This window comes from Vigna radiata, chromosome 7, assembly GCF_000741045.1.
Source record: "Vigna radiata var. radiata cultivar VC1973A chromosome 7, Vradiata_ver6, whole genome shotgun sequence".
NCBI lineage: Eukaryota > Viridiplantae > Streptophyta > Magnoliopsida > Fabales > Fabaceae > Vigna > Vigna radiata.
Genome location: NC_028357.1, coordinates 5,289,821 through 5,303,035, shown reverse-complemented (window position 1 = coordinate 5,303,035; position 13,215 = coordinate 5,289,821). Strand labels below are relative to the sequence as shown.

Sequence of the window (13,215 nt, the reverse complement as noted above, 5' to 3'; positions counted from 1 at the left end):
AATATATTTTAAGAATAAAGTAAAACAAAATTAATCGTTACTAAGAAATTATTTGCTAAAAGATTTTTTAGAATTAAAAAATGATTTTATTCTTATTATTTTGGAATTAAAGAGAAAAACAAGTTGTACAAATTAGAAAACAAATACTAATATATTATTATTATTATTATTACTGCGTAGCAACATTAAGATTATTAAGATTACTGAAAGAGTGATGGGCGTGTGTTAGTTGGTTAATGAGTACTCATATTTCTTTTCATCTTCTTCTGCATTGGAAGGAACCCTAATCTATCCCTTATCGATCGGAATCAATGGAGGGAATGCTGTCCGCGAACGAGCAGGAGAGCATGGTGTCTTCGTTCCTTGAGGTGGCTCAGGGCCAGACTGCCGAGACTGCGCGCCAGTTCCTCCAGGTTTCACTCTCTTCCGAATTCCCCAATTTCACATCGCTCTTACTCATCATTGTGTAATTTTGAAATTTCTAACTATTCATAAGGGTGGAGAGTGAATTTTAATCAAGAGTGAAGCATAAAATATTGATTTTTGTTAACAGATCTAATGAATATTAGGGTTGTTGCTGTGATTNATGTTGTAACAGGCTACCAGTTGGAAGCTTGAGGAGGCTCTTCAGTTGTTTTTGATAGGTAGTGAAAGTGGGGCAGTGCCGCCTCCAACTTTGCACACTCCGCCTTTGGAAAATATTGATTCCTGGACTGACCAACCTCCCAGGTGTTATTTTGATTCGTGTGCCCCTTTTCAGTGATTTTTGTGGGTTTTCTCTCTAACTTCTGCTTGTNGTTTCAGTGAACCTATGAAGGACCCAACGGGGAGTGAAAGTGTTGTTGGACTTAATGAGGCGGAAGAAGTGCGCCCTCCCTTACCTGTAATAAGGGAAACTCTCTATGATGATGCAATGCTGTATGGGTATGTTTTTCTTTTTGTCAGAGATGCAATGCTGTATTATTTGGTGTTTTTTTAAACTCTGGATTATATATTTGTATAATCTGGAAGCTGTTTATGTCTGCCTTTTAGAGATGTGAAACAAAATTAGGTGAACGAAAGATGAATGGTTGAGTCCGGATAAGGAATCTTCTTGTTATCCATACATAACTGGAAGGATTTAATTTTTTGAATATGGTGTGTCTGTTTTATGAGGACCAACCAAACATTATAATGCTGGCATTTTTTTTTTTTGAATATGAGATGTATTATATAGGATTAATGTTGTTTTTACTTTTTAGTCCCCGAAGAATGTTTATATATTGTTTTTTTTTTCCAATATATAAACAACTCTTTTTTCATGTATTTTTGAAAAAAATCCTTTAGCCCCTAAAACTTGCATTTATTTTCCTATACATGCACTAAAGTTTGGTTTTTTCANAAAATATAAACAGTTGAGGACTAAAACGGAAGTTTAAATAATTTTCAAGAACTGAAAACACTATGAACCCTACTATGTACATATATGAAGTATTAGGTTGTCGAACGNATTACACTAAAGTATGCTACAACTGTGATATAGTTTCTTATCTTCATAATGTAAACTACAAAATTACTGTGTGAAGTGATATTGTAGCCATAATTCAATTAATTGTGTTTAATAACTTGTCTTATGTTTATGAAATATCTGCCAATGTTTTAGTTTGGCTCATTGAGTTTTATAAGTCGACTTTCTTGTGCTATAGTATATATGTTGCTTCGACATTCAAACTGTGTATTCATGTTGTTGTTTTTTTCATGTTTATGTAGAGCACCAAGGGTTGGGCATCGTTCACAAGAACCAAGCACCCTAGTTGCATTTCGTAACTTTGAAGAAGAAATGAGAAATCCAGGGGTTTGGGAGCCAGAGNAAGGTGCTGCTTCTACAGCAGAGACTTCTCGAGACAATCTTGCTTCACTTTATCGNCCACCATTTCATTTGATGTTCAATGGTCCTTTTGATAAGGTAAANATGCTTCTTAGATTGGATTTTATGGATTCTGTTAGAGTGGAAATGAGTGAAAGCCAAACCTAATGTAGACAGAATTTAAAAAAAAAAAATCTAGTACTGTGATGGGCTCAAGAATTANGCACACTAAATTCTCAATAAATATAAAAATATATTAGTTCTTTGGACAGATTTGTGTACAAACTTGGAATTTCTTTCTAATCCAGTTGTTTCCCCCTTTCAGAAGGCAAGGAATAACGTTGACACTTTAATGGCCTTTCACAAGCCTGTCATACAATCTGTCTAACTATTACTGTCATGTCATAATGTTTAACTACCTAATCTGAAATTTAGATTAAAATTTTTAGACTGGTATGATAGAGAGATAATTTAGAGAAAACAAAGAAAAAAATGTTATGGATAATCTTTATTTTAAAACACACTGATCACAATTTATGGATGTCTTTAGTTGGTTATATCTAACCAAAGAACTGTTTGGTACAACTGAATTATAACCAAATTTAGGTGACAACTAGCTGATCATATACGATATACTCTAGCATCTACCCTATGTCCGAGAATGGGTTTGTCTCGAAGAGCGATAGATCTGAGTTTGGTGAGAGGCTTGTGAAATGTCTGAAATCTTATCTTGAGCAACATGGGCAACAATGTGGGAATGACCTATAGCCTTTTTCTTTGTCAGAAAGATGTTCACTTCCAAGCATTTTGTTTGAGGGTGCAGCACATGGCTTCAACTCAAAGCAATGGTGTTTTGATTGTCACAGTAGATTGTAGGCACGGAGCAAGCGGCTTGTAGTTCTTTCAGTTGAGACTGTACCCATTGATTCTCTGAGGCTGATGCAGCAAGACTCCTCTATTCTGCTTCAGTAAGGGTTTTTGTAACCAAGTTTATTTCTTGAACCACCAATAAATGAAATTTGGTTGGGGGCATAAGGAATGAAACAAACAAGCAGCAGAAGTATATTTTTGGTCATCAATATCTGAACCACCGCCATCATTATAGTTTTCTGTTAGGGATGAGTTGTGAGTGCAGACTAGGGTGTAAGAGACTCATATAATCAGAAGTCTATTTAAGGTACCTTAGAATATGAATAACTGCTTGCCCTAGAGAGTTCATTGGCTGCCCCATGAACTGATAGATTTCATTCACTGTACGATGTCCAATTTTTGGCCATGTAGTTGAATATAGTGAAAATTATGCATGAGATTAATCTCTTTTGTGTTTACACATAGATTCTTTATTTATAATAGAAGAAATATGGGCTAAATCCAAAATACAAATAAGAAATATAAACAAACTAACTAAAGATAAACGATTAATATAAACTAAAGATAATATCTTTAACACTCCCCCTCAAATTGGAACATACAGATTGTATGGACCATGTTTGGAATAAATAAACTCAATTTGAAATATATGATCTGTCTTTAAGAGTGTGCGGCAAACAAATGTGCAATCACATAAGCAAAATGATTTCGAATTAGACCACAAATTAGAAATGTTTGGAAAAGTTCTATTGCTATTTCGCCGGGCAATCCACATCTATGTAATGAAAGTGATGGACCTACAATAATGACAGAACGACCCGAATAATCAACCCGTTTCCCAAGTAGGGTCTCGCGAAATCTTCCCTTTTTGCCCTTGATTATATCATAAAATGATTTGTAAACCATATTATGATCGTCCCTCATCAGTTTTCTGCGGATTCCATTATCAAGAAGTGTATCCANGGCTGCTTGTACCAATTTCTCCTGACATATTACTAATTCTCGAACAACTAACAATAGCTAATGGATTGAATAGTGGTGGACAACTACGAAACTTTAACTAGCACCATGAAACTTCAAGTAGGATGACTTTGACAAAGGAGGACAATGACAAACTGCAGGGACTAGATTGCGATCAAGTAAGGATGGGGCCTGCAGTAGCTAAAAGCGACAAAACTCCAGGGACTACCATCACTGACTGATGGGATGATGGGGCCTGTAGTGGTTGAAAGCAACAAAAATTGCAGCGACTGCCATCTCTGACTAGTGGGGCCTGTATGGAAACATACTCCCCCTCATGACGAATGACGGAAATGACGTCGTGCCAATGACAAATTGTGAAAGTGGAAGATCATAATAGTCTCCTCTATTCATCAAAGGACCCAAAAATAGATCTGACAAAGGGCGGGTGAAATTGTTTCAACCCAGGACTTTGGTGTTGAAATTCCTTGTTGTTAATCATTGACAAGAAACCACATTTCAATGGCAGCAGACCATGATAGATAACTTTTTAAATTTAGCTTCTTGGAGGTAATTGATGAACATTCGGAGAAGGAAAAAGTATTGCCAAACGCCATCATCTCTGAAGAAGATGAATTGCACCAGTGAGGAACAAAAAGAAAAAAACCTTAAGGGTTTGGACGGAACTGTGACGGCAGCAGTGGCCGACAGCAGTAGAGAGTGACGGTGAACAGCGGAAAAACAACGAACAAGAACTCTATAGATGATTGGACGCCAATGAGAACGCCTATGATTAGGCATTAGAGGAGGAACCCTATTTTGATGTTAATGGGCCATGGGCCAAACTCTGAAGCATAGGAAAGAAACTTGTCGGAAATACTGGAGAAGGGCTAGGTCAGGCACTACAAACCTGATCTTGAGGCTGAGAAAGACAGGATTACACATTGAGGTATTTCAGAAAAGATGAGATTTTTAAGGCTGCTAGTAACAGCGGTCACCAGCCACCGGCGGCAACAAAGATAGAGTAGGAAGAGAAAAACTTGTAAAATTTATCTGTAAAGGTTTGAATCATGCATCTAGTCAGCCCCAAATTGGGAGTTTTTGGGTCCCCCAGGTAGAGGATTAAAGATACCTTTGGCTTCAGCTGTACCAGCCCTGTGCAGCAGGTCTCTTATGTCTTGATAGACTGGAAGAGAGCCAATAGGAAGTGTGACTTCAATTCCCTAGAAGTAATCTAATTCCTCAAGCTGTTTTAAAGAAAAATAGATAAGTACATAGAGGCTGTTTAATAATTAGATTCAGATTTAGCCGTAAAGATGTTCCAGTGATGACACTATCCTCAAAATAGATAAATACATAGAGTCTGCAGTTTTAATTGATCAAAATGAGTAAAGACAAATCACATTTACTCTGCACAAAACCAAAGGCAACAAGAATCATAGTTAGTCGCTCATATATGCTAATAAGCCATTAAGAAACTACTATCAATGTCAATTTTCTGAATAGACAAGTGATTAGAAAGACATAAGGTCAAAATAACTCTGATAGTAATATATCTAACCACCTGAGTGTTTCAGAAAATTAACACTCAATACTTCCTTATGCAGAATTATTTATTTTAATAGAAAAGGAAAGAATGCTATTGCATCGTTATATGGGTTGCAATCCTAACTAGGTTAGCCCTACAACCCGTACCAATCATATCCAATATTCTTAATACAATTAATAGAAAAAGAAATACAAAAGTTGGGGACCAAACTAAAACCCGCAATAGAATTTGAAATATGGAGACCAAATCTATCTCTACAAAGTTTAGAGACAATACAAGGAGGTACTCCATTCCACCAAGTTAAAATTAAAGTTCTAAGACCATAAGTAGCTAAACTATCCAATTTCCTTCATTCTTGAAAACGTGTGAAAATCTAGACTGTATCCCTTAGCAGACACCAAATATGGTTCCATCTGTTCCTTAATTTCCAAGGAACTAAAGAACTATCAGAACACGCTTTCACAGTAAGTGAAAAATCAGTCTCTACTCAAAGGGCTCTCCAACCTTATTGAATAGTGATATGAATAGCCCGAATGCTGCTCTTGAATTCCTAAAAATTCCCCCACGTGCTGCTCTTGAATCAGCATTTTTACTTCCTTAGCCTCTACTTCAGATCATGATCCTATTGAGTGGCCAAATTGTTCGTTGCAGTGTGAACAATGAACTTTTCTCTCTTCTCACATACTCCTTGTATGACAAATTTCTAGCACCTCTTTCTGAACCCAGAAGGTTGTTAATAATGTTTTGCAACTGGTACTGGGTTGCCCAACTGATGCTATTGTTTTGGAATTGCCCACCTTGGCCCGAGTATCACCCATTTGAAGAGGGTTAACCACCAAGGTGAAGACCACACTGACCCAACATCTTTCCTTTCTGTTCATAGCATTTTCAGTTGTTCTATAGTTGTTGCAAATGCCTGTTTGCCGAAGCATTGAAGATTCTACATATCGCTCTCTTTGACTCAAAAACCATTGTTTCTCCATACAATTCAAGTTATGTGAAGTTTGAAAGACAATTTCCTTTGGTACATCCTTTCTTTGCAAGTTCACAACTTTCTCATGGTAACATTATTAATCCCTTTCATAAAATAGTCCAAATCCTTCATGGTATTGCACCAACAACATTTCAAAATTTACGTATAATCTCCAACCAGCCTTGTTTAATATAAGATAGGGAGTTGTCATAGTGATCTCCATCACCACCACTTAAAAATCACTTCAATTATTTTTCCTTCTCTAGTAATGTGTTGGACTCAAGAATTAAACAAGCTGAATTCTAAATAAAGAAAGAAATAAATTGGCTTTTGGGACAGATTTGTGTATATACTCTGTTTTTTTAACAACATTGTCAAATTCAATTATCGGAAGAGAACCGGAAGGGAGATAAAAAATCTTAATTTGACTCATACGAGTAATGCTTATAGGAAAAACTATATAGACATGAACATTAATTAAAATAATATATAATATACACATTACAAATAACTCATAATAATCATTAACATATCCAATACATAACACGACTAGTCCCATAAGCCATATAATAACTCATAATAACTACTAAATTCATGATTGCTCAATATGAATTATGAACTTAACTAACACTCTAAATCTAAATGGAAGCAAGAATAGAAAAGAATATTAAAAAAAAATATAGAACAAATACCGAGAAGAAATGTCTTTTAAACTCTGATCGTTTACTAAAATAATAAAATAAGAAGTATCTGAGAGGAAAAAATCTGAATTGCCAAAGCAACAAAGACTGACGCACCCTCAAGAGTAGGTTTCATGTCCATGAAGATTGATGATAACGAAGGCAGTGCCAGCGATAGTGATGTGAGAGTTGGAGATGGTGATTCAAACCTTGTGAACGGTGATGCAAGTGGCCCGACTACAGGAGTTGGGAACTAGAACTGGGCAACAAAGTCAGCCTGCACAAAAGCTTTCAGGATTGAAGTGATGCATAATCGACTGATTTTTCGAGCAAAGTTGCAATCCTGCAGTGATCCGTGACCTTCATGTTCCGCCTTGCATGTTTTCTCTCTTGGGTCTCCCATACTTGCAGGATTGTGCCAATATACTTGCGATTTTGATAACATTGCTCCTAACAAGGAGTTTCATTATTTCAATAGATAAAGGATAAGAATTTGAAACTTTTATTGTCTGCTACAAGTCTGTCACAGAACCTATAAACCACATAACTGTCATATTATAACACTTACTGCCTAATTTGTAGTTAATGTAAAAATAATTGCTTAATAACTTATACAACATTAGAGCTGGCTAATACCTACCTAATTCAGGAATTGCCCTATCTTAGTGAGATTTCTAATAAGATATAGATTGTTTCTGTTTTGGATATATGATAGTGTTTGAGTTGCCACTTCCTATTTTATTTTTATCGGTCTGTTAACAGTACAAGTCAATGCTTTAAACTCATTGTGATTACAATAATTTCCATCTCCATAGTTTATGGGAATTTTTGCGTAAAAGTTGCTGCAGCTCCCTCTAGATGGGCAGTGTATATATTTTGAAATATAAAGATATAAATGGTATACCATTGTGACTAGACATTTGGCCTTTGTATGCAGGCAAAAGATGCCGCTTCCCTGCAGAACAAATGGTTGTTGGTGAACATACAATCTACCAAGGAATTCAGCTCCCATATGGTATTATTTTCTTGGTTTTCCATCTTCATTTATCTTGATCTGTTTCAGCATTGGCGCTACTAATATCATGATCATTTTGTGAAGCTAAACCGTGATACTTGGGCCAATGAAGCTGTTTCTCAGACTATTAGTACAAACTGTATATTCTGGCAGGTCAGTTTCCTACTGAACACTGGCAGTTATTTTTGTCTTATTTTCAAAATGTTATTTACCATGGCATTTATGTCAGAGTTGGTGTAATTTCTCAGATTTCTTAAAAAAAGTTTGTGGATATTATCTTGCCTCCTAATACACAGAATGACACTCTAACGAGTTTAAGCTTAACTTTGTCTTATTGTAATTTTTTTTTTTTTATAAAAGAACAAATTCACTAAGACTAAAGAAATTAATTATGAAGTTTGGAGGATAGTGATATTTGGACTTCAAAATGGGCACATGTAAGATTACATTTTCTCTTGTGTTTAGTTAAATTTTGTGTATATCTTTCTCTTAATTGTATTTATTAGTTTGATGAACTTTTACGTTTAGTTGATAGTTTAGACAGCAGCTTTCAATTTATGTATAGAACACTAGAGTCAGTAAGACTCAGTTCAATTAGGTTTACGCTAACTGGAAACCCGTTTTTATTTTCTAAATCTTAACTAACTTTTGTCTATGCCTCTTGATTCAAAAGTATTTGTTGCTGATATTACATTACATTTATTGTATTTTTTTAGTATTATATGCACTTTTTCATTGTCAATTATTATTTTTTCATATAGGTATATGATGATACAACTGAAGGCAGAAAAGTCTGCACTTACTACCGACTGGATTCAATTCCTGTTGTACTTGTTATCGATCCCATCACTGGTCAAAAGATGCGCTCTTGGATTGGAATGGTTGAACCCGAAAGCTTATTGGAAGTATGTGATACAGTTTTTTAACTTGTTATGGTGTAAACATTTTTGCTTAAGAAATTGAAACATTATTCATATGCAAATCCTGAACTAGGTTATTTTTTAACCTATTGATGCAGGGTCTACTAGCATTCCTTGATGCAGGGCCTAAGGATCATCATATTACATTGTCTCACAAGCGCCCTAGAGGAAGTTCTAGCCCACCAAAATCTAAAGGTTTGTTGCTAGTATCTGTATATATTCCAGGTGTTGGTATAGTGTTAGATGACTTGATGTTTACGATTGTCTTTATTGTTATTTTACATGTTAACTTCTTTACTAATCAACACTCTATATTGTATTGGATGGACCTTAGTCACCTCCCTTAATCTGCTTCTGGTATTTTTTTTTTCAAGTTTTTGAAATCCTGCTTTTTCTTGAGATTTTCTTTTGAATCTTTACATAGGATCTATTCCCGGGCCTAGTTACCTTTCTTTAATATATTCCCCTAGACTAACTGCAATTTCTTCTGAAGCAGCGCTAGCGTGCCAGAGCATCATGTTGTGGCATGCTGTCTGTCCCCCAACAGTCAATGTGTTGCACCTGTCTGTTGCCTTCGTTTTTTGCAGCTCAAGCTGCAGAAAATGGCAGTTAAATCTGGCCACATTGCAGTTCTACAGGGGTTCCTCACATGACTGGTTGCTGTGTGTCGGTCAGAGAAGAGGACACAACTCTAGCCCTAGACAACAGTGTTTTTCTTTTTTTTCCTTCAGTTAGTATATAAAAATACCAAAATTCTAAAAGAAAATGTCTACAATTCAAACATAGTCAAATGCTAAGATTAAACTTGACAAGACATCTACGATTTGAATGTACCAAATCCTAAGTAAGGTTAGATAAAGTGTCTACTCTTCAAGCTTGATCAAATAGTAAAGATAAGATTAAATATCTATAATTCAAACATAATCAAATCCTATGGTAAGATAAGATATGATATCTACAATTCAGTCCTAGTTAAATCTTGAAATAAGATATCTAATCCCCAAATATTGGAAAATATCCCTTCTGAACCCTCACGAAACCCTAATCCTAGATCATGCATACACACAAATGAAGAGCGAAGAAACAGTCAAAACTAGAATATATGGTTGGGAGAAAATGGCATAGAGTTGCACTTATGAATCTTACTCTCAGGCACACCAATGCGTTCTTAAGCATTCCTATTTGTTTTCGGAACATCACATCTGTTCTATACTCACCAAACAATCATAAACCCAATCATTAATAATATAATCAGGAGGAGGGGGGATACATGATAGGTGCAATTACACTATTTGTTCAGTTTCATGTAGTGTTATTAAACTCAGGTCAGATTGGCTGGTTGGTTTGACCGTAAACCAAACTTATGAACAGTTCAGTCAGTCATAATATTGAATTGGCTCTCAAACTCATGTCGATGCAAATGTGTTCTATACTCGCCAACCTATCATAATCCCAGTCTAGGTTTAGTTTCAAGTAGTGTTATCAAGCCTGTTATCAAGCCTGTTTGGATTTGCTGATTTGATTATAAACTGAGCTTGTAGTCAGTGTTATTAAGTCATAAGATCGGATCTGCTCTCAAACTGGTGTCAAATGTCATTGAACTTGATGTGAATCATATTAGACTGGACAAACTAAGTGACTTCGGTCGGACCAGAAATACCTTTATTGGCACAAAACAGAAGTGGGAAGTTACTGGAATGAAATTTTTTAATTGTAATTTGTATCTTATATTTTTTGTAGTGTAGAGGGGGCATAAGAAGAGAGACGACGAGGGAGAAAAAAATTAAACTGTGTTTGTGTATGTGAGGGCTTGGGTGGCTCATCACATTCATATGTAGATGAGTTTTCTGGTTAATGATGGCTTATTGGGCTCGAGTGATGTGGGATTGCATGTAATTTATAAAGAGCTTACAAAGCTAGGTTGGGAAGGGTCAAATGCAGGACATGCACAAAAAATTAGTCAAGGCAACCACTGTGTCAAGGTTGGGGGGGGGGGGGGGGCGCAGTTTTGGTTTGTTAGAATTTTAAAAGAACTGGGGTTTTACTTCGAAAACACCTCACTGGCTATTAGAGTGATTTATGCTATATCTTAATAGTAGAATATTTATTGTAAACTTTAATATCGTTAAACTATAACATTAAAAAGAGTGGTCATCCCGCACTCTGCTATCATGCCATAGTGTTTTTGTGGGTGAAAACTCTGCAGCTATCTGTTATTAGCTATTATAATTCCAATTAAATGTCTTTTAAAACAAAGGCTACAATGATATCCTAACTAATAGAACATAACTAAAAATTGTAATAATTAATAATAATAAATAAAGAGATCCTTAGTCTGTATGATCATATCTAACAATAAAGCGAATAGAAAATAAAGAAACCCCTGATGAATAGAATCATAACTAAGAAATGTTTTATTAAAATAATAAATGCCAGGATCTGAAATCAAGAATTTTGATATGCTGATCTGATCAAAATGGGAATAGATAAAACCCAAAGTAACTATAATAATCAAGGTTTATATTTTAGCATAGAGATATGCCCACCTCACATTTCTAATGATGAAACCGTCTTTTTGAATTTTGTTCTCATCACGGTCTTGTTTGATGTTATAGCCTTGGTAGAATCAAATGAAAATAAAGAGGAGGACGAGGAAATTCAAAGAGCTCTGGCAGCTTCTATGGAAAGCATGAAAGAATCAACTGCTATGGCTGGTACAGAAAATAAAGATGCTGATGTTGTAGTCAATGGGCAAGAAACAACCTTGGCCAAGAGGCCCACATATCCACCCCTGCCCGAGGAACCCAAGGCTGAAAGAAATCTTCTCTGCAGAGTAGGTGTGCGGCTTCCTGGTGGTCAACGTGTTCAGCGTAACTTCTTACGCACGGATCCAATTCAGGTAACAGATGTTGCTCTCATACCTGTAGGAATTCATTCAACCTAATGTCCTCATTGTACTTATGGATGGTCTTCTGCCAATTTAATGTGATTTCTGGATGCTGTATTCTTTACCCCCTTCAAAGAACTACTGGATATTATTTATCTGCATGTCTTGTGATATTGCAAAATTGTTTTTGAAATTGTGATTATTATGAATGTATATGAAATGGGTGTATGGCATCAAATTTATCATGGAGACTCTTCTAACTGAAGTATGAGTCATTTATGTTCTGCAGTACTGTTGATTTATGTTTTATTTATGACTGCTGAATAACTGTATAGTTCATGATAATAATTATGTTCCCTGGTTTAAGTTGCCAGCTTATTTTCTTTGGTTAATTTGAAGGACAGAATTATTGACCCTCAGTTAAGTTCATGAATTTCTTACACCACCCATTATTCAAAATGCACATTGTTGTTGTGTGAAGATTAGCATGCACGGATTTTGCTTTTTGGGATGCAAATTGATTGTTTTTTGTTAGTTTATTACACTGATTTTGATTTTCTTTGTTTTTTCTTGAAGCTGCTGTGGTCTTTCATTTCTACTCAACTAGGGGAAGATGAAACAAGGCCATTTAGGCTAACACATGCAATTCCGGGAGCATCTAAAAATCTGGACTATGAAAGTAATTCAACCTTCCAGGAATCAGGCCTTGCCAACTCTATGATTTCGGTGACTTGGGACTGAGTTCGTGTTCATTACCAGACTGAGAACTTCAGATTGGTGATTCCCATCAATATGATCCCTTTTTCTTCTTTTAATGAGGATGTTTATGTTCAAAGAAAAGGTTATTATTAACTCTTTGTGTATAGACCATGAATCCGAATGATGGGTTAAACGAAGTTAATGGAAATATATTAACGTTGTTAATATCCTCTCAGACCCTTCTTTTTTTTTGTTTAATAAAATTAATTGTAAGCCCTGATGTTATTAAAGTCAATGATCTGTCAGAAAATTTTCTTCAATAAATTAAGAACCCAGAAGAGAGCATTTATGTTCTTGTGTTATAGAAAATTATTTCAAAACATGATAATTCAAAATTTTATTTTAAGCTCAATCAAGAATTTCAAATTTAGTTAAGATTACGAACGAACATTCACACTGAAAGGAATAAAATCTAATGCAATTCCAATTAAGATCACCTCGAATTGACAATGAATTTCCAATTTTGCTCCTTATTATTAAACAGATATTGACATAGTTCTATATTATTTGAGAAATTTGTAAAGAAATCTAAATTTCTGATTAGAGAAATTGAGGATAATTTTTTAATTTAAAAAAATTCATTTTTTGATAACAAATTAAGATATTTTCGAATAAGTTTAATGAGAAAAACTTTTTATACGACATACAAAAAGAGTGTCATTCTTGAATTCAAAATTTAGTTTAAGATTAAGAACAAGACTCACATCGAAACTCTGATAAGAGTTATAAATGTTATTTTTAAATTTACAAATACTT

At 35.0% G+C, this 13,215-nt stretch overlaps 1 protein-coding gene across 1 annotated transcript; it reads left to right on the top strand.

Annotated features, from left to right (window-relative positions):
- Positions 1-201: 201 nt before the first annotated feature.
- LOC106768966 (plant UBX domain-containing protein 7) lies at positions 202-12,626 on the top strand. The gene is made up of 10 exons (XM_014654383.2): positions 202-413; positions 599-729; positions 805-924; positions 1,750-1,945; positions 7,816-7,893; positions 7,978-8,046; positions 8,655-8,798; positions 8,912-9,008; positions 11,429-11,712; positions 12,277-12,626. Exons 1-10 carry the CDS (start codon positions 312-314, stop codon positions 12,439-12,441), a joined length of 1,386 nt encoding a protein of 461 aa, XP_014509869.1. The 5' UTR covers positions 202-311; the 3' UTR covers positions 12,442-12,626.
- The last annotated feature ends 589 nt before the right edge of the window (positions 12,627-13,215 follow it).